Here is a 27,701-nt window from a genome sequence, read left to right on the forward strand (position 1 = left end):
GTACCCTGGGTTTGTTTGCTTTTGCTTGATTGATCATTGTAAATTTCATGATATGGAGCTAAACATTTTTGAAGCTTCCTTTTGAACCTTGTGCTCCTTTTTGAACTAAGTGTAAAATTTGGAACTTTAGAATTTTCATCTGCGCTATCATCCTCTGAATTGATTGCTTCATTTAAATTTAAGCTTTTTGCAATGTATGATACCTTTTCAACTTTTTTAAGACAATCCAAAATTTGTATCTTTGATTCTAGAGGAATAAAGTTTCTTTTGAGCTGTGCTTATTTACTTTCCTTAGGCATAATTTAGGGCTGGAATTTAATTCATAACAAAGAAATTATTCCAATATAGTTCTTAAGAACAAAATTTAGTATTACATACCCAGAAAAATTTATAAACGATCAAATAAAAACCAAAATAACCTTTCAAAAACCTTAAAAGTCACCAACTGCATGCTTCGAAGTCACAATTTTTTATGTTCTCAAACAAGCACAAGTGCAATAGCACAGAATGTAACATGGAATTTCCCAATAATTTGTTTTGCATAATGACTAGCGAGTCAACAGCAGGAAATCACAAAAAAGAATGCAAATGTTGAAAAAATTACATGCAACATAATAGCAGGGTTTTTCCCGCACAAAAGCTCAAATACACCGTGTTATGTGAGGTTTTCTGCAATTCTCTAAATGTGTTATATAAGTACCGTGTTGTGCAAGGATTGCCTCAATTTATCAATCGTGTTAGAGCGAAACCATGTTGTAGAAGTATTGTGTTATACGGAGGTTGCCTGTATATGTATATATATATTTATATATGTGTAATTATATGGATTATGGATGTGGACTTTTTACATCATGGCCCTAGTTTCCAATTTACCATAAAAAAATTGTAATTACGTGAATAATACATACATACTTTTTTTTTTTTAAATCTTCAGACCATATCTTCAGTTAGTGGAAGAATTACTGGTATTTTGTCTCAAAGACAGTGATCCATCAGTTCAGTTACATGGAGCTAAAGTGAGTTTTATTTATATACTTTTATTAAAAGTGTAGTATGTTTTTAGTATAACTCTTGTTCCTTTCATAACATTTACAATATATATATATATTACCAATAGATTTTGCAGCAATATTTATATTAAATACACAAGTCCTTTGATGCATAAATCTGCAGCTATTGACCCCTTTTTTATAATGAATTTGTATTATAACTAGTATTTCAAATTTGAAAAAAAAAAAAAAAAAATTCAGATTATTAACCCTTCAACAGTGGTACCTCAGATTGTGATGTGTAATTTTTTTTTTATATGAAAAATTTTTTTTACACCCGTTATTTCAAACAAAATAAAAGTTATATTAATTCTGCTAAAATATAAAATAAAAACGTAAGCATGAATAATAAAATAAAATAATAATAAAGAAATAATAATAATAATAAATAAAGAAATAACAAAATGAAATTAAATAAATAATACATAAATAAACAAAACAAAATTAAATGAAATAAATAATAAATAAACAAATAACAAAATAAAATGAAATAATGATGAAAAATAAACAAATAACAAAATAAAATGAAATAATAATGAAAAATAAACAAATGATAAAATAAAATGAAATAAAATAAAACAAACTATCTATTTTATTTCCTCCTTACATAGGTACCTATCCAATGAACTTTTGAATCTCTCCAAGCTGTCTGCCTCAACCAACAGTAATCAACAGCTTTCTCACCAAAATCTTACAGTAATCAACAGCTTTCTGAAATAAAACTTTCTGCAATCCAATCTAAACCTCTTTCCCCATAATTGGAATTTATCACCTCTAGTTCTGAAATCATTTATAACAGTGAAAATTTCACCTCATTCATTTTACTTTCCTCCTCTCAGAGCTTTGTACATCTCACTCAGGTCTCCTCTGAGGTGCCTGGTTACCAAACTCTGCAGTCCACATATTCAGTCTTTCCTCGTATGGACATCGCTTTGCTGATCTCACCTTGTGCATTACCCATCTTTTTTTTTTTTTTTTTTTTTTGCCCTTCCAAAAACCCTGATATTTTTCCTTTTGTGTGCTCTCCATGCTTGAACACAGTATTCCAAGTGCAGTCTTATACACTGAATTATAACATCCCTATCTCTACAAGCAAATGTATAATAAATCATCAATAGGACACTGTGGGCCTTCCTTGCTGCCTGTCTACACTGCTCAAAGAACGTCTTGTCCAACCATATCGTAACTCTTCTACCATTTTTAATTCAACTCCACCAGGTGTATAAGTCATTTTGGGAGTTGCTTGATTATGTGACATTTAACCTAGTGGCAGTGGTTGCATACAAAATTTAACAAAAACAGTGGCAGGTCATTTGAGATATGCCCAACTTTCTTTTAAATTTTGGAAAATATTTTGGGTTTTTTTGAATTGTTTAAACAGTTCCAGTACTTCTTTTCTTAATGGATTGCGGCACATTGGATGTACTTTTTAAGTTTTAATAAAAAATTGCTGACCGGGCTAGCCGGGTAGGTAAAGTGCCTGCCTGGCAACCCAAAGGTCGCGGGCCTCGTCTGCTGACGAGGCTAGTAGGGGCCAGACGTGTTCAAAGCCCCTAAGTGGATTTTTATTATTTATTGATTTGAAATTATTGTTTTTCTAAAACTTTTTTGATTTAAATTTAGTAGTATAGCATTATTTTGTGATTTTCTGATTAATTTGGTGTATTTATTCTTTACTTGGCCTTGCAATTCCATAAAAGTATCGGTAAGGGTATCCACATGTTACAAGTCGCAGCTGAACGAGAAGTTTTTTTTTTAGTCATATTTAGCCGCTTATTGAATATTTTTTACATCAAATTATTTTTTGTAAGTAGCTTATAGACCTAGTAAGGATCATTAGTTTATTCTGAATTGAGACAGCGAGATTTGAAAGTTAATTAATACTTAAGTGTCCATAGATTACCGTTTGTAACATCCCGCCTTTGTCTTTGTCATACGATTGTTATATATCGAACCTAGATAGCGTTAGTATAGGTTATAATATTTTCAGTGATCGGTAAAATCTATTAAACTTGTTGAACTTCGTTGGCATTTAAATTGTACTTTTAACTAAATACATATACCGACTTAGATTACAAACGTAACATAATTAATTAATACATAACTGATACAGAAGTTATATAAAGGGAACTCGGAGATAATTAATACTTGACACTAAAAAATATATATCCCGTTATAACAGTGTTGGGAGATAAGTAGGGTTATAAACTGAAATTGAAATTTTATTTAAATTAAAAGAAATCATGACTCAGTCCAGAGCAGCAAAACAAAAGGCTCAAGCTAATGGAAGTGCTGTGGCTCAGAGGAGAACTGAGGGGGGGCAGTTGCCTTCTGAATCACAGCCTTCTAAAATGCACAGCTTGCATGATGTTTGTGGAGCATTCAGGTACAGGACATGATATTGCCATGGGGGATGTCTTTGTGTGTGCGCGATGCAAGGAGTGTATCGAAATCAGGCAACAACTCAGCGTTCTTATGGGCCTATATGAGAGCTTGAAGGACAGGGCGGATGCCCTCGAAGGAACTAAATTGAGGGGCCCATCAAGCTCTCAGCTGCCCACATCAACGCCAGATCTTGCACTTGGTCGTCCTGCAACACAGTGGCAACCCCCAAGGCAGAATGCGCTGGTCCCAAAGGAACTAGTAGTTGTTGGTGACTCTATTGTCAGGGAAACGGGGAACATGCTTTGTAAAAAGGATAGGTGGAACAGGACCAGGGTATGTCTGCCAGGGGCAAAGGTTGATGACGTTGTAGAGCAGATATCATCTTTTAAGGACACAAAAGGTGATATAGTTGTACACGTTGGCACTAGTGATATCAAGAGTAGGAGACCGGCAGAATTGCTTAACAAGTACAGGTCACTGTTGAAAAAAAGCCGTGAAATAGGGTTGAATTTGAAAGTGTCTGCAATTCTGCCCAGACACGATAGGAGGGAGTATATGATGAGAGCCTTGTCGATCAATTCGACCCTGGAAAGATTGTGCAAGGCTCAAGGGGTAGAATTTTTTTTTTTCAGCCTGGACTGTACTTGTTAACAGGAGAGATTGCTTCTACAGGGATGGGATACACTTAAATAGAAAGGGTGCAAGAATATTTGCTGATGCTATTGAGGCAGTGTTAGGTGGGTCGGAAAACTGCGAGCTTGGGGGGAGACAAAGACGAATAGATTGCCAGTAGCCACTGGCAGAGGTGAAAGAGATTCTTGCACTGCTTCTATTGGAATGAGCAGAAGCATGAAAAACAAGATGCAGGATATTTCAGAGACTGCCGGGAGTCATTGCGGTACAAGTAAACACATGGGTTGTGTTAGGGTAGCTAAGACTAGAAATAGGTGCATGTATACTTGCGTGTACACCAATGCTAGGAGTTTAGTAAATAAATTTGATGAATTTGAGGTATTGCTCAAAACATCAAAGGCAGATATTGTTGGGATATCAGAGACATGGTGTCACACAGATATAAGGAATGCAGAACTGGAATTTGGGGAGTACAACGTCTACAGAAAGGATAGACTGGATAGGAAGGGAAGAGGGGTTATGCTATTAGTGAAGAAATACATAAAATCCAAGGAAGTGAAGCCAGTGGACATCGCTGGACAGTGCAGTGTCGAGTCAGTTTGGTGTGACATAAGCAGTGGGAGATCAAAATTGAGAGTAGGAGTGTGCTATAGGCCTAATGACTCTGATGACTATAATAAGAAACTGTACAGGGAAATAGAGTGGGCCAGTAAATCAGAGAGTCTTATAATGGGAGATTTTAATTTCCCAGATATTGACTGGAATTTGGGGGCTGGTCACTCACGCACTAGCAAGGCTTTTGTGGATTTATTGGATGATTGTTTTCTACATCAGCATGTTCGGGAGGCAACTAGAGGGAGGAATACTCTTGATTTGATTATCAGCAGTGATTCTTCATGCATTAAGAATCTGCAGATAAATGAACCACTAGGTGGCAGTGATCACAGTGTGCTGAAGTGGGATTTACTCAAAGAGGTAACTACCATTAGGGGTAAAAGGAAGGGTTATTGCTTTCGTAAAGGCGACTATGATGGACTGAGACAGTATTTAAATTCTATTCAGTGGGACCAACTGATGATGTTACCAACAGCAAATGCAAAATGGGAAGCATTCAAAGAACTTATCTTGGAAGCTACTTTACATACCAACTAAGAAATATTGTTCAAGGTTTAGGCCTAAATGGATGTCAGATGAACTGATGAGGCATATGGCAGAGAAGAAACATGCATGGGATACATACAAATTAACACATGACACAGAAGCCTATGATAGATACAAGTTGATCTCTAACCAAGTTACAAAGGAGGTTAGGCAGGTGAAGGCAGATTACGAGAAATCCGTGGCAAGGGATGCAAAGAAAAACAGCAAAGAGTTCTTTACTTTGTAAACTCTAGAAGGAAGGGGATGAATCAGATTGGTCCACTTGATATCGATGGGTCAACTGTTGATGATCCTGCTCAGGTAGCTAACAAACTAAATGAATATTTTGCATCGACATTCACACATGAGGAGTTATTTAGCGAGGGGAAAGCCACAGGTGTATTCAACTCTAGCAGTAAGCTAGAGAATCTTGTAATAACTGAGAGTAAAGTGGAGAAGAAATTGTTAAAGATAAACACAAGAAAGGCACCCAGGGTGGATGGGATCTATCCAGTTATATTAAAGGAGGCAGCAGAGGAAGTAAGCAAACCCTTAGCCATAATTATGAGAGCTTCCTTGGACTCAGGGGAGGTACCCACAGACTGGAGATGTGCAAATGTCACCCCAATTCACAAAGGAGGATCAAAGGCTGACACAAGTAATTATAGACCTGTGAGTTTAACTTCTGTTCCAGGAAAATTAATGGAGGCACTAGTTAAAGAAGCACTGCAGGATCATTTAGACAAGACTTCAGCTATAGCTCGGACACAGCATGGTTTTGTTAAGGGGAAGTCATGCCTGACCAATTTGATTGGATACTATGATGCAGTCACAAAGGAACTGAATGCAGGGAATAACTTTGATATTATATACTTGGATCTTAGAAAGGCTTTTGATACTGTTGCACATGGAAGACTGCTGCACAAATTGGAGCAGTGTGGCATTGGAGGCAAATTGCTGCTGTGGATAAAGGGGTGGCTGAGGGGGAGAAGTGGTAATCAATGGACACTGCTCGTCGTGGACTAATGTTATTAGTGGAGTCCCTCAGGGCTCAGTGTTGGGTCCATTATTGTTTTCTGTATTTATAAATGATATTGATGAGGGTATATCAAGCTTAATGTCGAAGTTTGCAGACGATACAAAGGTAGGCAGGGTTGTCAAGGACACTACTGACACTATGCTGCTGCAACAGGATCTGGAAAGGTTGAGCAGATGGGCTGAGAGGTGGCAAATGAAGTTTAACATTGACAAATGTAAAGTACTACACATGGGAAACAGCAACCCTAGAGCAACATATCAACTCTGTGGTACTACACTGACAGTGGTAGAGAATGAAAGGGACCTGGGGGTGGTTGTGCAGGCAGATATGAAGTTCTCTGAGCAGTGCAGATGGGCTGCAAGAGTAGCTCATGGTGTATTGTCAATGATATATAGGAATTTTTCTAGCAGGGATAAGGAGGTGATTATTCCCTTGTATAAGGCAATGGTCAGGCCACACCTAGAGTACTGTATACAGGTCTGGAGGCCTCATTTCAAGAAGGATGTAGAGCTGCTGGAACGAGTACAGAGACAGGCAACAAGATTAGTGAATGGAACAAAGGTGTGCTATTACAAAGAAAGGCTTAAGTTTTGCAAATTACAGTGTCTGGAGACTAGGCACCAGTGAGGTGATCTGATAGAGGTGTATAAGGCCTTGAATGGTTTGAGCATGCTCAATGCTGATGGGATTCTTCCTCTCGCTCAGAATAATCACCTGAGAGGGCATAAATTCAAATTGAGGAAAGACAGATGTAGGATAGATGTGCGGAAATTTGCCTTTAGCCAGCGGGTGGTTGGTTGGTGGAACAGACTTCCATCCCTTGTCGTGGAAGTTGATAGCCTAAATAAGTTTAAGGCTCAGCTGGACAGGTATTTTGAATGAACAGAGGGGTGAAGTGGAAGTGGTTTTTTTTTGGCTGATGCTGCATAAGCTTGCTTTCTTGCATCAAATGCCTCTACTAATCCTAATGCTAGTGCTAATGGTTCGATTCCCACTTCGGGCTGGATATCATGATGGTGCCGAACCAACCGGTTGGTTGGATATCCTAGCCACGATACACGAAGGAAGCAAGAAAAAACTGGTTCCTTCCTGTATTGATCACATCATACAAAATAAAAAATAAAAAATTCAAATTTTTAAAAACATGCTATGTATTTTATGTAGTGATTGTGCATGAGAATTCTCAATAAATTCATTTTCTTTGAAATTCTCATTTCTCAAGAAATTTTTTTCCCAAAATTCAAGCATCTCGAGTCTCAAAAAAAACTCGAGATTCTTGACATTCTTTGCTTGGAAGACTGGGCAAAGTCTCATTTGGCCAACAGTCCATTCACTGAGGCAGTCAGTTGCTTTTTTATTTTCTAAGGATACATTCAGTACGCACATGTGTAGGTGGCATCCCAGTGTCACGATCCCTGGTCATAAAAGAGTCTCCATGGAGAAAGCCACAGCTCTTTCAGTCTTCTATAATTGTTCTGTTTTGCCCTCTTCTCTGTTTATCCCCTTTCCTCCTTCCTCTCCTCATAGTACTGAGGCAAAGAAGGACAAATATTATTAATAATAATAATAATAATAATAATAAGAAGTAGGCTGCCTCCTGTATGGTTTCTTTTAGCTTATATGTGTGCTCGAGATTTTTGGTGTATTGGTAGTAGCTCCTGTTTGAGCTCGAATTTCCTTTTAGTGCTTCTAAGTAGTAATTACTGCCCTTTAGGCTGCTTGGAGAGTGGAGAACATGTTTCCACACAATTATGGGGCCATATGAAGATTAGTGGTAATACTGTTGTAAAATTAACAAATTTATTTTCTATCACTGAGTCTTTGCAGTTTTTCAGTAAAATATTCTGCCTTATTACAAACATGTTGCTACTCCTCTTGAAGGTGCCTGATGGCATCAGCAGCCTTCCTCTTCTGTATGTTGACAATCACCTGCCTTACAACCATTCAATGCATTCCATCCATGTGAAGTTTGGATTTTGATGAAACAACATTGCTTGAACTTGGTAAAAATTTCTAAGGGTGTCACAGGACACTACCACTTTTTTCATATGAGTTTGAAAACAATTAATGGTTATCGTAGAAATACAAAAACAAGACTAACAAATTTAACAAAGTTGTTTCATGTTACTAACAATTTCATGTAAATTCTGTGGTAGAGCATTGCACTGCTGTGTTGTTGGCACTAATTATTGAATGGCTGTCATATTTTCATGTCATCTCTTTCCTTTTATTTCACATCAGTGATAAAATAGAAGAGACTGCTTCAGTTCCCATCTAGCATTGTGAAAAACATCAGCAGGGTGATTTGTGTCCTTCAGTGCCTAAAGGGTGTTTTCACCAATTTTAACAGGTTAACTTTCCTTGGGACTGATTGATTTATTCTTACCTTTACTCAAGAAATGACATCAAAATTATTAATATTATTCATTTTTAGTGATAAAAAGAAGTTTTTTAAGCTCAGTTTCCAAGTCCACGATCAAGAAAGCTCATTAACTCAGAAAGTACAAATATATTTTCAATTGGCTTATTTACCATACCTACCTCATTCTGTCTGGTAACATTCTTTTTTAATTGTATTCAAATAATTTTTAAGTACACCTTGGTTAACTAAATGGTATAGTGTTAGTAAAGGAGCAGATTTAGGAACTTCTCAAGGGAGACTTCAAATTTCAAAATAATTTGAAATTTGTAGCATATTTAATAAGTAGACTTAAAGCCTACTTATTAAATTTCAGAAAACTTAACAAGTGCATCCACCAGTCAATGGGGGGGGGGTCACGTCTGCAATCACAGAAATTTTGTGATGTGAGATCTGTTGTAACTATTAGTTCCTTGTGAAAGCTATCGTGCATAGCTTTTTTCATAAATTAAAAATCCAGAATATATGTATCAATAACTCTCATAAATAAAGAGTTATTTGCAGAAACCCATTTCTGGCTTTGGGTACATTTCCTGTACTTGACAACTCATTTCAAGTGAACATATTTTAATTATTTGTTTTCAATCTTGATTGCTAAATTAATTGTAATAATACTCATTAAAATGTTCATTTAGAACAATTTTTGTTCTGCCTAAGTGAAATATAACTTGTTAGTACAACTTTTCGATTAAGTAATTTTAATAGAAATATATCATATTATAGCTTAATTTTTAATTTTCTGAAATTTTGTTTTCTGTTAATTTATTATAATATGATATAATAAATAGAAGATGAGCAGATATAATGATGTATAGAAATATTTCAAGAGAAGTGTTGATAAAATGCAATGCAATCTGTATAAAAAATTACTAGGATGTAATGCATCAACAACAGTGGGCTTGCATAGGCACTTGGTCAGTGTGCATGCTTGAAATGAAATCAGAAAGACTGTTCCTTGCACTTCCAAAAATATTAAAACCATTGATAATTTTTTTATGATTATTATAAATTTTTTTATAAATTAGCAATGATAGCCCTACTTGCAGAAGTGAATTTATTCAGAACAGCTTAAGATCTCAAAGATCTCACATTGCCAAAACAACCATCCAATGTAATGAAATTGATATACAAATTTTATGAAATTGTAAAACAAGAAATAGTATTAAAAATCAGTAAAATTAAAGCAGAAAACAAAAAAACGAGCCAATCCATAAATGAGTGGATTAGTTTTTGAAATCATTAATTTTTTATTGGTTCTTGTTCTGCCAAAAAGACAATCAAACTTATCGATTCAAAACTAAAAACATTTGGGATTAGTTTTGAAAAAGGCATTGTTTCCACCACAAGTGATGGAGCCAATGTCATGGTAAAATTTGGAAAACTGGCCCCAACTGACTGGCAGTTGTGTTGTAATCATACCATTCACTCAGCAGTTATGGAGGTTTGTTATTCAGCAAACCATGAAGCAAGCAATGATTCAGATGATGATGCCTCAGAAACAGAACATGAAGTTCAAGATGGATTTGTTTTGGAAAAAAGTGAATATATCGTAGTTGATCTATTTATAGATGCAAATATGTTCAGAACTGTATAGGAAATTTGTGAAATTGTGAAATATTCAAAATATGATCAATACGAAATAGTGTTCTACAAAAATATGTAAATTCTGTAGAAAAAAAGAATTGCGGCTGCTATTGGATTCCAAAACTCATTGGAATACATTGGAAAATGTGATAGAAAGATTTCTCAGAGTGAAATCTCCTATTCAAAAATCTTTTTCTGGATTAAATCTAGCCATTTGATGCTATTTCTTCTGATGAAGAAATAGCATCAAATATACCCAACGTTTTAAAACTGGTCAGAATGGCAACTGAAGCTATGAGTTGCAAAGATGCTAACCTTTTAACCAGTGAGGATGCACTCAAATTATTATTTAAGACTTTAAGAGGGAACACTTCAGAAATAAATGTGAAACTCCTCGTTGCATCAAGAAAGCAAATTGCCAAAAGAAGAGATTTGTCATTCATTTCAATAATAAAATTTCAAGATCCTATTTGCCTTAAGATAGGTGAAAAGGACAATTATTTTGCCATTAGTTTTAAAGGTGAAATTATCAGAAAAGCCAAAACAATCATGAAAAGACTTTTCAATTATTTAGATGACAAGAACACTGCTCAAGAACCATGTGAAGAAATCTTGGAAATGGATGAAGATGGTAGTATGACTCTGAATCAGAAATTGGAAGAATCAATCTGTAAAAGCTTGATGTCAAGCCAATCAATTGATGATGACTTCTGGTCATTATCCAAAGAGATTAATGTATATGAAGCAACGAGAAAGATTACAACCAATTTGGAAGAACCAAAAAATGCCCTAAGTACAATTAATAGAACCAACATTCACTCAAAATGAAAGGAATTTCTCAATTTCAGGAAATTTTGTCTCCAGAAGAAGGGCATGATTATGAGATAAATCAATAGACTGTCTGTGTTTTTTAAAACATTACTTCTTGAAATGTAATAAAAACTAATGCAGGAATACAGGTGTTTTCTTTTTGATCCTTAAATATAAGCTTTGTTTATAGTTAAGGTTCAGATAAAATTCATCATATGGTATTCATTTCGAAATGATTTCTGTTGTAATGCTAAAGAAAAATAGTAAGTATTCCGTTGGTCACAAGAGTAATAATATTCTCAATATTACATAATACATAATAATAATAATAATATATAGAAACAGAATAACTTTCACCGTTGGATTTGCACAACTTGTATTAATTTTTCTGAAATGCAAGTAGAATAAAATTCCTCATCAGTAAGGTCAACAAAAGATTTTTTCTTACTTCTCCTATGCAGTCTACTTTTAAAAATATTACAGCAAAAGAGACATCTTGAATCTCGAGAACAGAAAAAAAGTCAAGAAATTATATGTAGTTTTATGCCTTTTATTTTCAAAAAAATAAAAAATAGTAATTTTGTTGAAAATTGAAAAAAAATTTTAGACATAAAATAGAAATCAATCACTTATTTGCCTCCATCTTTCAGTTTGAAAGCCTGTCAAATGTGCAAAATTTCAAACATGTTCACTGTGCTGCCACTTTATTAGGTACACTCCTGCTGTGCACACAAATGGTTTGTCCCACAAGGTTTCAACCTTGAACAACCTTTCTAGTATCAGATAAGCTTACAAACTGTAGCAAGAATCAGGAAAAGGAGTGATCTAACGGACTTCAAACATGGTATAGTAGTAGGTGCAAGCATCTCTGAAACAGCAATTCTGAACTTTTCATACATCACAGTTTCAATGGTGTATCAAGAATGGTGCAACGAACAGAAAACATCCTCTCAACAGCACTCCTGTGAAAGAAAATCGCTTGTTGATGAGAGAAGTCAGATCTAGGATGGCTAGGATTGTGCAAGCAAACAGACAGGTCACAGTGTTGCACTTCACGTCAGAATACAACCTTGGTGCACAGAACAAAATATCGCAACGGACCACTAGTCGCACTTTGCCGCAAATGGGCTATAACAACCGACAGCCACATCGTGTACCTTTGTTATCAATGAAGAACAAGAGAGCATGCCTCCTGTGGGCACAGCAACACCAGCACTGGACTATTGAAGATTGGAAAACAGTTGCTTGGTCTGACGAGTTGAAGTTCCTGGTGCATCATGTTGATGGAAGGCTCAGAATTTGGTAAAAACAACATAAATCCATGGACCCGTCGTGCCTGACGATTACTGTGCAAGGTGGTGTGGGCAATGTTTTCTTGGCACACATTGGGTCCATTGATACCCATAGATTCACGTCTGAATGCCACATTGTTGCTGACCAAGTGCATCCATTCATGTTGACAGTTTATCCTCAGTCAGATGGTTACTTCCAGCAGGATAATGTGCTGGTGCACAAAGCCTGAATCACTATGGAATGGTTCCAGGAACATGACAATGACTTTTCTTTGCTGCAGTGGCCCACTCAATCCACAGATCTCAATCCTATTGAACATCTTTGGAATGAACTGGAAAGGGCTGTTCGCTGCAGGCGTACATCTCCGTCGAATCAATCTCAAGGAACTGCATGACACACTCTCGTCTGCATGGTACTCCATTCCTGCACAACATTTTCAGCATCTTGTTCAATCCATGCCTAGATTTCAGGCTGTTTTGAAAGCTAAAGGAGGCTCAACACACTACTAGGTAGGTGTACCTAATAAAGTGGCAGCACAGTATATACACTGGTGTTCAAAGTGCATCACTTAGGAATTTCACATTTCTAACCCTTTTTCATGATGGTATGTTACATTAATGACTAGCATTACAAATAGAAATATAAACAAAAGGTATTTATTAATAGATAAGGCAAAGCTAAGTAATATTTGACGGGTGCTCTCAAAATATTCCAAAATGAGCATTTGCAACCTTTATACAACAGTTTTGGTAAACACGACAATTATGGCTGAAATGTTATCAGAAGCCCTCAATTTGCTTCAGTTTATCATTTTAAATGGAAAACAAAATGAGAAGTTCACCAGGTGCAAACTAATATTTAGTTGAACTGCCTCTGGCCCTGATGACAGCAGCACACCGTCGAGGCATGGACAAGATCAATTTCTGAAGATAATCAACTGTTAGTTCATGGTCCCAAACACAAATTATGGCTTCCTGAAGTTCATGAAGGGTCTTTGGTTTCTTTCTGGCAACTGCAGATTCCACACGATGCCAACACCTGTAACAAATGTAAACACATTACTGTTGAACCTCTAATGCAGAAATGAAGCTAAAATAACTACAGAAGTGCCTACTTACACTTTACGCCCGATGACAAGGAGCAGAGTCGCCCTGAAAGATGCAGTTACTTGGCAGGTTGAAATGGTCTCTAATGGTTGGCAGCAATTTGCCTTCCAATATAGCCAGATATCCATTGGAATTTACAGACCCTTTTATAAACTGCAGGTGACCTACTCCACAATACGAAATGTATCCCCATATCATTTGGCTGGTAGAGTTTCACTGTAGACACCATACAGTCTGGATGGTATTCTTCATCACGTCTACGGTGAATCGTTTGTCTCCCATCAGAGCCATGCAGGTTGAATTTCTTCTCACCCTAGAAAATAACTGACGTCTACTGCTTGGGGGTCCATTTGACATGCTCCTTACACCCAATTAATCGGGCCTTTTTCATTTTTTGTGTGAGGAGGGGGCTTCATCTTAGGAAGATGAGCTACAAGTCCATTTTTGAAGAGGCATCTTCTTGTTACTGCACTTGCTACCACTCCCATATGTTCTTCCCATTCTCTTTTCAGCTCAGATGAAGAAGCATTACGGTTTTTAAGGCATAAGCACTTCAAAACACTGTCCTGTTTTGGCGTAGAGACTCACTTGCTTCCGGTTCCTTTTTTCCTATCAGCAGAACCAGTATTCTTGAGTTTGGAAAGAAATCTACTCACTGTCAACTGATTACCAGACACTCTATAAGCAATATGACGGGAAGAGCATCCTTCCTCACGTAAAGCAAGGAATGACTGCAACTCATGCAGAGCATGCTTATATAAGCTGAAAGTAACAGCTGATGTAATTTTACATCATTATCTATGGTGTCAACTTATCTGATGCAATCTGTAAGAAATATTGCCATATACTTACGTTATTCGGATGACAATTACAATTTTAAGGGGTGATGCACTTTCTTTGAACACCAATGTATGTTTCTGCTTAATATATATATATATATATATATGAATATTAAAAGATTAAAGAAGCATATTATGTATATTACTTACTTCTGTTTTTCAAATGTGGAGCACTTCACAGCATGTGAAGTTTGAAACTATGCATCTTGCTTCCTGCAGTGCAGCAGCCATCTGGAGAGAATATTGGGTTTTATGTTATAATATTTACTCTGTGAAAATAATAATAAATCTTTCAAAAACAATCACTGTAGCTGTTTGTTGAACTATGAGAAGAAAAACAAGTAAACTGAAACTTTAAACAAACACATCAGTGCTTGTTCAGTACCATGCTACCTCTTCAAGCAAAAAGCATTGTAAAAATGGTGGCAGGTCCCCCTGACATTTCTCTTGTGCAATTTCTATAAAAAATCATTAAAAAAAATCACTTCAGAAACTATTGCAGTAAACATTTGAGTATATTTAGAGAGTAGAAAAAATTTTCATATTTTTAATCATTGATTAACAGTTAATGCTGGAATGTTATTTTCTGGGGTCACCAAGTGTTTAACCCAGAGTAGTGGTAGTTACCCACCACCACTACTGCTGGATTAAATACTTGGTTATGTGGCCTTACATTCTGCTGCGTTAAGACTTAGCTGCTACTTTTCTGACTGACCCTCCGTGAACTCTGTCTAAGTTGTCTTGAAGAAGCACTCTTGGCATTGATCATTAACTACCCTACCGACCTTGACATCACATCCTGTATCCCTTCACCAATGTCATTTAAGAAAATAAAAAACAACAATGATTCTTGGGAATCCCACCTCTTACATTGGCTCAATCTGATGAGTAACCATTAGTCACAATTCTATACCTCTAGCTTGTGCAGCCATTCTGCAATCAATCTATGGATTCTTCCTGTAATTCCAACATGTTCAGCTTAATACAGTAACTTCTCATGCAGGACTGAGTCAAATACTTTGCTAAAATCCAAGTAAACAATGTCAAAATTATTTCCTACATCCAGCTCATGAGTGACTATCAGAATGGCTTACCAGGTTGGTTAAACATGATTTTCCCTTTTAAAAACTATGCTGTGTTTCCCTCAGAATTCCATTTCCATCTAAATGATCCTGTACTGCACTTTTGATCATTGATTCTACGATTTTCCTTAATGGGTAACTACCTTTTCAATAGTTTAGCCAACAAATTGTAATCATTGAAATAAGTTAACTCCATGGGTAGTTGGAGCTAATAGTTTGAGAAAATTCATAGGTTACTAGATCAGCATCCAGATGATGAGTGGAATACGTAAGAAGAGATTTTATTAATTTTTTTGCTTTATTTATTTATTTTTTTTATATATATTTTATTATTTTAGTTTGCTGACACAGCAGAAGCTTAGTGCTTCCTTGTACCATATGACGAATACTAATTTTCATCCATCATGCATGGTAATGGTAATTATTCATTCTATATCCATTGTGCCAATAACATTTATTGGTCCCATTCAATTATTTTCATTTTATTAATTTTAATATATATATTTTTTTAATATATAGCTGCTAGAAGTTGTCGGGCGATGTATTCAAATTGACACATGTTCTGAAGAAACTAAAGGACTTGCAGACATTGAAATAGTAAGTATTTGAACCATAAAAAAGTGTTATTCATCACTTATATGAATATAAGCTGATGATTAAATTAGATATTTAATGTCAATAATATTTAGGATATTGAGATACATCCACCAATATAGTATAACTAGGTTTATCTAAAAATTCAGGTTCCTTAATGAAGAATAACAATTTCATAGTGAAACTTACGTGTGGAAACAAACTACATTGAACATACAGGCAACTCCCATATAACACGGTACTTATACAACATGGTTTCGCTCTAACACGATTGATAAATTGCAGCAATCCTCACACAACACGGTACTTATATAACACAGTTTTGCTCTAACACGGTTAGAGAATTTGGGTAAGCCTCGCATAACAGTATTTTTGAGCTTTTGTGCGGGGAAAACCCTGCTATTATGTTGGATGTAATTTTTCAACATTTCCACTCTTTTTGAATCCTCGCTGTTGACTCGCTAGTCAAAACAAAAATGATTGAGAAATCCCTGTATTTTATTTTGTTGGGAAATCCCCGTGTTACGTTTGGTGCTATTGAACTTGTGGAAAAATCTAGATTTCAAAGTTTTATTACTATTGGATAGCACACCAGGCCATCTAAAAGATTTAAGTCATCCAAACGTTGAAGTTATGTTCTTACCACCACAGTTGTACTAGGTTTATACAACTTGTTTCATTCAGCCATTAGATGAAGGCGTTAATCCACCTTTAAAACTCATTTCATCAGAAAATCATTACAATGGATTTTGGAAAAAAATGATTCCAAATCTATTAAAATAATGGAGGCATGGAAACATTTCTCAATTGTGGACTGTATCAGAATCATAACTTTATCGCTAAAAGAAGTAAAACCGTCAACGTTAAATGCACATTGAAAAATGTATGGCCAGAGTCAGTTCATTCAGGAAATATGATCGAATAAGCAGAAACAGGAATCGGTGCGATAGTAGAACTTGCTACGTCGGTAGGAGGGAAGGTTTTGATGATATGACTACTGAAGCTCTTGTGGGTAGCCCAATTGATAGAATCGCCCTCCTCCCCAACACCTGCTGGAAAATACCTGAGTTCGAATCCCATTGATGAAAGGAGGAATTTTTATGGGTCTTTTTCACAACATGGTTGAGTTAGTTGAGCTCAGGCGAGGGTAGTATGGTTTTTTCTCCTGAGTTTCTCCTGAGTTTCAGGGAGAAACCTGAGTTTCTCCCTGAAACTCAGGTTTCTCATCCAGCAAAACAGAAAATCGACTTCAGGACACATGCAGTTTATACACAATATACACAGAATAACGTGGCCTTAGTCGCCGATGCTTCTAAAAAAATAAAAAAAGATATGATTACTGAAGATGTTCAAGAATTACTGGTAGAAAAAGAAGCCAGCGTAGCAGATTTGTGCAAATGGCATCGGAGGTAAAATCAAATCAATTCAGATGATGATATCGCAGATGAAAATTCTAAACTTCCAAATTTTACACTAAAAAGCATAGGGAAATGCATAAAGCCGAGCTATTAGAATCTTATTTTTTGAATGCAGATGTTTGAATGAAAGGGGCCCGAAGTTTAAAAGGGAGCTTCAAAAATGCTTAGTTCCATGTGAAAAATTCACAAAGATTTATCAAGCACAAAAAAACCCAGATTACCGATTTTTTTAAAGAGAGATGAAGATACATGAAATCTAGAATGGTGTATTTTTGTTAGTTTTGTTAACGAAATAGCATATGTTTGTTAGCTTTTGGAACGTAACCCCCCCCTTCTTGTACTTTTTCTTAGTCCCGTATAACCCGGTTTTGCAGAACACGATATTTTACAGGAACCTAATAACCGTGTTGTACGAGGGTTACCTGTATTGAATATATATATAGTCAAATTCAGTTATAGTGTCACTGAGGGGATGATATTCTTGACATTTTAACTGACGTTGGTATTTTTAAAATTATATTGAAAGTAGTAGAAATTTAATAATAAAACTTAATTTACAGATATAAAATGTATGCATATTACACATAGTTATAACTCCAGTTCCACTAAATACCATTTCACTTTTAAGTTTTTGGTTATATCTCCATAATTCACAATCCCAGTGAAGCAGCACTCAGATTCTGACAAGGCCATATCATTCAAGCTTCCTTATTTGTACTATATCAAATGGATAACTTTAAAACTTTAATTTTAACTTTCAAAATGTTTCAAAAAACTTTAATTTTTGAAACATTGCAGATTTTTGGATTTAACTATGACAAACATTTCATTATTTTCTGTTCCACTCAAATTAGTGTAAATGGGAACTGTGACACGATTTGTTGAGAGTTCATCACCTATGCACTTTTCACTTGAGAATTTTAATGTTCTGTGGTATTAATTTATAAAAGCATCCTGTCTAATCTACATTAAAAATGTCTTTATCCACATATCCTTCACATGCTTTGGGCCACTGAATTTAACTACTCCAGAACAGTTATATTGTTCATATCTTTTGCTTCACCTGTAGCTTTTTTAAAGTATGTGTTATAACACAACTTAAATCTATCTGTCCACTGAGTGGAACACAAAAAATTCTCAATTCCAAATAAAAAGGGACCACTTACCAGGATATTTTCACTCCTTTGCTGTTTAAACCACCTTAAAAAAGCCCTGTCGACATCTGAATGTTCAGATTTATGTATGCACTTCATTTGGCTATGATTCTTTTTACATGGCTCAATAATTCTTTATTTTTAATTCAAATTTGTATGCATGGTTGAGTTTGATAACTTAAATTCATGAGAAAACACGCCTTCCACATGTTTTCTATTTTTATAATAACTTTCATTTTATTCTCAACATTTAAAACTTTTTCTTATGGTCCATTGTAAAATACAGCACTGTACTGTATTGTATGGAGTAAAAAACATATCTTAATCTTTGTAACAGAATAAAGAAAACTAACTAGATTTCAAAAATAACAATGTTCTTGAGCTGAGGTTAACTACACATGTGGATGATTATGAATTTCTTATAGCAAACATTCTTCCATAATGAGGCAATTGTTTAGAGAGAAACCAGTTTTCAGTACATTGCTGTCATGCAACAAGAAATATCTCAGTTACATAATCTAAGTCTCTCCTGTATGCATATCACATCATTAAGAGTGACAGCACATTGTCACTTATGTCTGCAGGTTTTGGTTTTGCGATCCTCTACATATGCTGATGGCTTCCTTCACAGTTTACTGTGTAAAGTTTTAAAAGAAAGTGCAGAAATAATTGAATTAAAAGCAGACATTAGTTCTTAATGCATATATTACTGGAATACATGATTATGCATGATCCAAAAGGTAACTGTTAAAAGGGATCAACTTATACAGCAAATACACATTGCTGGTCAATTCAGTGAAAAATTTAACAGTATAGGCAAGGTATGCAATGTTGCAATGACATTGTAACCGAGAAAAAATGGAAAAATTTATATGGAGATTTTTCTTACCTGATTTTGTGGTATTATAGCCAAATTATCATTATTTTCAATGTCACTTGAACTGAGTTTAACCGTACTTACCGTAAACTCTTGTTGTAACATTCAACTTCTTATAGCACCATCCCACATTTAATGTTCTTTTCTCCTGGTTTCCATGGTTATATCTCCATATCAATCCTATAAAGTAATATACATTTTTTAAAAGCTGTAGCCTTCCTGTTTAAACACTTTCCTGCTTCTTTCTTGTTTTTTTTTTTAAGATCCCAAGAAGGAATAACCCTGAATATAACCCTCCTTATTCTTGATTTTTGACTTTAGGAAAGGTATGATAAAAGCTAAATTCTAAGAATCATTAATCATGCAGCTTTGTTTACTTCATACAAATTGTTCTTTGTGCAGGATATCTCTTTCGTATTTAACTCAAACCTTTGAAAGTAGATAGGCTGTTCTTGCCACACAGTGTATAGCTTTTCATCATTGCATTCCTGTGCTTTTGTCTGCTTTTTTTTTTTAAATTCACCATTATTCATCCACTTTCCTTGCTGGTTTGGTAATTAGCATTTTTTGTGTGCACGTGTATTCAATATGGCATCATAAATTTCATTAACAGCAGCATTATTATTATTACGTTAATACTACATTTATTATTATTATCATTAGCTATATGGTGCAAGGAAGCCTGAGGCTTTTGCTGCACCAGCCAAAAAAAAAAAAAAAAAAAAAATTCCTGAGTTACCAAGAGAGAGAGAGAGAGGGGTAGAAAACAATCACCAAGAAAGTGAAGAATGATGATATCCAGCTGGGAACCCTGGGTGTGCCAAGCCCTACTCACTAGATGTGAGCCCCTGTGGTTAATTTTTTGTCATATTTATACAGTAATACTTGAGATATGCATAGTTTAATGCAATAAAATTCTTTTTAAGGAAGAAAAAAAAAAGTTGAAGGTGACAAAAAAGGAAGTGTTGGATGTGTGCAAGGTTTCAATTTATTGTAAATCATTGCTTCATATACACTGCAAAAAAAAGCTAAAAAACATCAATGTTATCTACCAAAATATTGATAAAAAATAAAAAATAGCCTCCATCGAAAGTGCTATAACATGAGTTTTCTGTGTGTGTGTGTAGATATATATGTATATATATATATATACAGAGCAATTCAAAAAGAATGATACACATTCATATGTTTATTGTGAAATAACCAATGAGCCTACAATCATGTAATATGTGGTCCTTGAGGCTGTCACAGACATTCTCTCAGATATGCCAGACAAGCTGTGCGTGATACCTCGGAGTCTAAAACACTGATGGAACTGATATTCGGGTGACACTCAAATCAAGTGGACCCAATTTTGACAAAGTCCGGATGGTCTTCAAATTGAGGAAAGACAGTTGTACTTTGTAGAATAGATTGTGTGGAAATTTGCCTTTAGCCATTGGGTAGTTGATTGGTGGAATCGACTTCCACCTTTTGTCCTGGAAGTTGATAGCCTAAATAAATTTAAGGCTGAGCTGGACAGGCATTTGGAACGAATGGAGAGGTGAAATGGGAGGGGGTTTTTTGGCTGATGCTGCATAAGCTTGCTTTCTTGCATCATATGCTTCTACTAATGCTAATGGTCTGTGACAGCCAAATCCTGGGTATAACCCTCATGTGTAAGTACACTGTAGGTGACCCAGGTGTGAACCAACATAAGCAGGGGTCGAGGTGTGGCGCCCACACCTCACAGAAGAATGCCACCCCCTCTGTGTTACCAGGCAGTACTAGGTGGTAGATGACTCTCATCACTGGTACAGTACCACCACTTTGCTTATTGAAGGCTTGACGTGTTGGAACCCGTGTTTAGTCTCTACAGCTAAGTTCCAGTCAACCCTCCCCCATCTCTTCCTCATGCAGTATGATTGATGTCTTTTGAGGTTATGAAGAACACCATAGAGATCCAAATTTCCTTACATTTCAAAGGTACAGCTCCAAAATGGTGTTCACAGGCTGGCTGCTAGTTAGTACACCGGACCGAACCTATCGGTAACTCTCTAGGAAGTTCCAGTCAACCCTCCCCCATCTCTTCCTCATGCAGTATGATTGATGTCTTTTGAGGTTATGAAGAACACCATAGAGATCCAAATTTCCTTACATTTCAAAGGTACAGCTCCAAAATGGTGTTCACAGGCTGGCTGCTAGTTAGTACACCGGACCGAACCTATCGGTAACTCTCTAGGAAGCTTCTGGATCAGCTAGTGTATAATCTTGCTGCCTCTACTCTGCCAGACAGTGACTGGAGGGAGTCCAAGTAGTGTGTATGCAGGGGGCATTGTCGAGACCACATTATGTCAAGGATCTGGGTATATTCTTACTGTGTGTACACTGTATCCAAAAATTTCATTTCTTCATACAGCATGCCCCCACCCCTACTTTTTCTTACTATTGAATACACCATGAATTGTCAAACTAATAGAGCAAACTTATCTGTGAAAAGATCTAAACCTCTCAAACACTTCTTGGTTCATTTCACAAATATGCATAGTCTCAATTCTAATCTCAATGATTCCATTTACACTTACAGTCTGTCAAACCCCATATACTTTTTCTGACAGAATCTCAGTTATCAATTGATTCAACCAATTCTCATCTCAGTTGCCCAAATTATTCGCTGCATGATTCCTTTTGCCTCAAAGGTGGTACTTGTGCATATGTCCATTCCGATATTCCCTGTCAGAGACTTGGTAATTTGGAATCTCCTCTTTTCGATCTTCTCTGGCTTAAAATCTCTCTACCTCATTCTGTCAAATTCATCTGTTGTCTCTACCGTTCTCCCAACTCCACTAATCACTTGGAACTCTTTGACTTCCTCTGTTTGCAACATGACTTTCTCCAGTCCAACTTTCCTAACAGCGAGGTAATTTTCCTTGGTGATTTTAATGTTCACAACTCCAGCTGGCTTCTGTTTTCTAGTCACACAGACCCAGCTGGTCGAGATGCTGAGGCTTTTGTAATTACTAATGACCTCACACAGACTGTTCATTTACATTCCAGAATAGATTGTTCATTTACCTACCAGAATTACCTAGGGATAATTATATATAGCAATCTCTCATTTAAATCCCATCTAAATTACTTCAGGAAGAAAATATGCAAATACACAGGACCCATACTAAGAATAACACGAAAGGACTGAGGACTAAACAAGAGGACCCTTTCCTTATATTATAAAGCCTTATCTATACGAGCAATTATTTACGGCTCATCCGTATGGATGACGAAGACCAGAACAGCAACAAGTAGGAAAATACTAGAAACAATACAAAGGAACATACTACTAACCATCACTAGGGCAAGCAGTACAACTAGTATGGCGGCACTTCAGGTCATTGCTGGTGCACTGCACCTTGACTTAGAGGTAGTACGAACTGGATTAATGCATTATTACAAAAAAGGCAATACCAATCACAACTAATGGCTTAATCCTCAATGTTAACAATGATTGGAAGCAGGAGCAAAAAAGAATTGATGCACACCTAACTCACATTTGGCAGACAAGGTGGAATGATACCACCTTGTCTGCCAAAGGAGCAATAACACACAAATTTCTTCCCCTAGTAACAAAAATGTACCCAAAAGTAACAGAAATGTACGCTCAACACTACCTACTTATTAACAGGCCATAGCCCATTCAAAGATAAACTAAACACAATGGGCATAATAGAAGACAGGAATTGTCCATGTGAAAAACCAGACTTGGAGTCACGTCATGCATGACTGCAACAACTATGAAGATATAAGAGAAAGTCTTATTGCAAGAATTCAGTATAACCCAATCCACCAAGAGTCCCACCTATTGGACACTGAGGAAGAATACGCAGCACTAACTAACTTCACAATACAATTATTCACAAGAAGGAAAACAATTATCGCAATGCAACCTGATCCTCAGGATGACAAGATGCCTCCGTAGCCAGGTGGGAAGGAGCAGCAGTGCGCAGCACACGCTTCTTGATTAGACCGGGGTTCGAGCCCGTCACCACCAAATACGGAGGATGCAGAAAGGTCAGGGAATGACCACTGCATATTCACGGAGCAATATGGTCTTAGTTGCTAATGTCCCTAAAAACCAAATAACAAATAACAAATCAGGAGGACAATAACATGCAATAGATACATCACAAACCAAATGTCATGGACAAACTAAAAATAAAGGAGAGACACAGAAGAGTCAAAGCAAGAGCGAAAGAATAAGATCTCAGCATGAAGAAATAGATAGACACACCATTTGAGCCTCAAGAGACCTGCACAGGGCTACTCCTCCTGGGAGAGACCAAAGCAAGAATCCTGCAGACCAACCACCTCGAACTTGATACAAACGTGCCACAATGATGAAGTTCCTGAAAATGATAAAAACTGGAATGATATCAGAACTAGAGTGCCATCTGGCTATCAAATCTCACACCTGTGAGATCTCTTTAAAATCCTAATCCCTGGCGAGAATGGAAAGAGACACATGCTCCCCTTCCCCTTGCCAACCCTATTTCCCTCTGGTGAGGCATGGGCAGGGGTCACCTTCCCTATCTACCCTTCTGCTTCCTATTTCCCCCCCCCCACCCCAGCCTTCTGCCTCACCACCCATCTCACACAGTGATTAGCCCTACATCAAAATTTTAAGCCACATCAAAATTCTTGCCTGACCCAATTAGGCTTTATCAAACCCTTCAGCGTAAAACCCCAAACAGTACTCCTAAAGCAAAACCCCAAATCCGCAATAAAACATCTTCGCGACTATTTATTTTTCAAATTTTTATTTTATATATTTTGGTCCTAGCCACTGAAATCCCAGGAAATTAGGTGGCAGGACCTGCCAGAGTACTGATTCAATCACTGGTAACACCCGGCCGGCCTCCCCCCTGGCTGGTATTGGTAACGTCAGGCCGCACTAGAGGCCCGGCGGCTAACAGGCCGGATGAACAATGGGCACTACATAGTACATATCCCACACACTTTTAAATCTCTGGCTTGATCGATACAGAGAACATACGTGCAGATGGGAGAAATCCCAGGAACCGTTAGATCCTCAACATACCAAATACCTACCAGAATACTGGACAATCCTAACCATACAGCCAACACGCTCGATCTTTTTTTCACAAACAACCCCTCTAAGTACACAGTTGAAGTGAGTGGTCCTTTGGGCACCTCAGATCACAACTTGGTGATTGTCTCTTCTCCAATGAAGCCTTTATCTCATGGCTATTCCCAACCTCGTGTTGTTTGGCTTTGCAAGGATGCAAAATGGGATGATGTGCGAGATTTCTTTTCTTCTTTTCCTTGGTCGGATTACTGTTTCAAAACTTCTGATGTCAACGTTTGCTCAGATCATGTCATTAAAATTATTCTTGTAGGAATGGAATCCTTTATTCCACATTTCACTTTAAAATCTCATCCTTTATCTAAACCATGTTTTTCCAATAAATGTGTTAAGGGAAGTTCAAGAGAAGAATGTTGCATGTCGTAATTAGCTTGCTCCCAATTCTTCAGTTTCATTTTCTGCCTACACCAAAGCTCTCAACAATTGTAAAGGAGTTATTAATCAGTCCAAAATAGTTTTTGAACAGGCTAAGAGTAGAAAACTTGCTTCTTGCCCTAATGGTAGCCGAGCATTCTGATCTCTTGCCAGTGCTATTGGCCACAACTTTTGCCCACCTCTATCAAAACCAGATGGTTCTATTGTCACTTCAGCCAAGGATAAAGCTGACCTGCTAGCATCCCATTTTTCTTCCAACTCATGTATTAATGATCTTGGTAAAACACCTCCCACCATTCCCAGCATGCTCCATTCAATGCCTCCTGTGGTCTTCCCTCAAAAGGATGTAAGGATTTTGACTAATCTCGATGCTAACAAAGCTCCAGGTCCTGATGATATTTCTCCACTTGTTCTCAAAACCTGTGTTCCTGAGCTTACTCCTGTTCCTTGCTGCCTTTTTTCACTTTCTTATTCCAATGGTGTTTTTCCTTCTGCTTGAAAATTTGCTTATCCAGCCAGTTCCTAAAAAAGGGTGACAAATCCCACCCATCTAATTATCGTCCCATTGCAATTACTTCTACTCTGGCGCCTCCGTAGCCAGGTGGGCAGGAGTAGCAGTGTGTGTAGCACACGCTTCTTGATTAGGCCGGGGTTCGAGGATGTGGAAAGGTCTGGGAACAATCATTGCATATCCCCGGAGCAATATGGCCTTAGTTGCAAATGTTCCTGAAAACCAAATAACAAACAACAAACAACTTCTACTCTTTCTAAAGTAATGGAGAAATCAATTAACTACCAACTCTTAACTTATCTAAAAACCTTCCATCTGATCAATGATCACCAGTATGGATACTGTCAGTGTCGATCCACTGGTGATATTCTGGCTTATGTTACCCATCTATGGACAAATTCATTGGAAAAGTTCAGTGAAACACAAGCTGTTGCTCTTGACATCTCAAAGGCTTTCGATCATGTTTGGCATATAAAAGTCTTCTAAACAAGCTTCCATCTTATGGTTTGCCAACTGTTTTTTGCAATTGGTTATCCAGTTTTCTCTCTAACCGCTCACTGTGGGTGATGGTAGATGGCTCTCTGTCTTCTAATTTCTCCACTAATGCTGGTGTCCCCAGAGGTTCAGTTCTATCCCCCCACTCTTTTCCTCTTGTATATTAATGACCTTCCATTGACCAGAAATCCTATACATAGTTTTGCTGATGATAGCACATTGCATTCCACTTTCCAGTTTGAGAAACCTCACCCTGCTCAATCAGCTTCAACTTCTCGAATATCCACTACGAATTGCTTAAATGCTGATCTCCAGCTGGGCAAAAGCAACTTAGTTGATTTCAATCCTTCTAAAACACAATCCTGTCTTATGTCTCGCAAAAAAAGGATTCTTCTGTTCCTGTCTTTGGTGATGCTCCGATTTCTAGGCAAGATAATATATCTCTTTTGGAGATCACCCTGTCTTCTAATATCTCTTGGCACAAGCACATTACAAATATTGCTTCCTCTTTATCTAAAAAACTTGGTTTTCTATTTTGCTCTCGGTGTTTCTTTTCTTCCAAACAGCTGTTCACTCTGTACAAATTGCAAATCTGCTCTACCATACCATGGAATATTGTTCCTACATCTGGGGTGGTGCACCCAAAACCTCTCTCGGGCTTCTAGATTCCATTCAGAAGAGGGCTGTTAGGTTAATTAATGACCCATCTCTAACAGTCTCTCCATTCTCTGTCTCATAGACGTACTGTTTCTGCTGCATGCCTTTTCTACAGATACTTCCATGGGTATTGTTCTTCTGAATTGGCTTCTATAATTCCTGCTCTCTCTCCCTTTCAAAACTGTTGGCTGGTGGCATGTGCTGCCACCAGCCAACATCCATTTACTGTCCAACTTCAAACTCACAAAACCAATTTTTCATCTTCCTCATTTATTCATTCAAAAGCCGTTTTCTGGAACAACCTTCCTTCATATGTATTTCCTGAAAATTACAGTCTGCAAAAGTTCAAGTCTAATGTCAACAAATATCTTCCTTTGTCTTCTCAACCTCCAACCCATACTTTGACTTCTTCGTTTCTCTCTACAGTTTCTCACATCACTCCTTGATCGTTGCATAAAAAGGGGTCCTGCAGTTGGATGTGTAGAAGGATCTGTTTCAAAGTCTTCTGGTTCCCTCTCACTGATGTGCTGAAGGTTTGATACACTTTCTTCTTGGTGGACTTCTTCATCTGGAGAGTAATTGTCTTCTAATTTTCTGTCCAACCTAGGACTAGTACAATTACAACATGATAACTTGTTCCCCATTCTTGCTGTCTGGAAACCACTGGGTAAATACCCAGTTAGTTACTGCAACTCTGCCTAACAAAATGTTTTCAAGAACATTTTGATGCATATAGATATTATTACACCTGATCCCTGCAGCACCTTGACTGCAGTCATTGCTCGGCAGTTACTGATAACCCACAATTCACCTCATTATCTTTAAAATTATTGGCATGATAATATCCGAACAGTCCGCACACGAAAAAAGTACGGCGACTAAAGTCGCGCCCAGAAATGACAATCTGAGCTCACGTACAGAGAGCAGGTGGGGATTGAGGGTTCAAATTAAATCTCCATACACGATACTAAGTACTATAGGTTCTAATACCTATTGTGTTTGGAGTTTTAATAATAAAAAAATTTTTAAAAATGCACCAATCATTAGAAAAACTCTCAAAGTTTCTTACCTTAAAGTTATAAACTTTCAATGTGGGAACTC

At 36.9% G+C, this 27,701-nt stretch overlaps 1 protein-coding gene across 1 annotated transcript in view; it reads left to right on the forward strand.

The window, feature by feature from the left end:
- LOC150074936 (HEAT repeat-containing protein 6) overlaps nucleotides 1–27,701 on the forward strand; it is a 314,697-nt gene that overhangs the window by 194,807 nt on the left and 92,189 nt on the right. Inside the window, exons 15-16 of the mRNA XM_090389386.1 lie at nucleotides 935–1,016; nucleotides 15,899–15,976. Of these exons, the coding sequence (XP_090245512.1) occupies nucleotides 935–1,016; nucleotides 15,899–15,976 (160 nt within the window). The remainder of the gene's footprint in view (nucleotides 1–934; nucleotides 1,017–15,898; nucleotides 15,977–27,701) is intronic.

Source organism: Mastigoproctus giganteus, unplaced genomic scaffold (assembly GCF_048544385.1).
Source record: "Mastigoproctus giganteus isolate SK-2022 unplaced genomic scaffold, ASM4854438v1 scaffold_15, whole genome shotgun sequence".
Lineage (NCBI taxonomy): Eukaryota > Metazoa > Arthropoda > Arachnida > Uropygi > Thelyphonidae > Mastigoproctus > Mastigoproctus giganteus.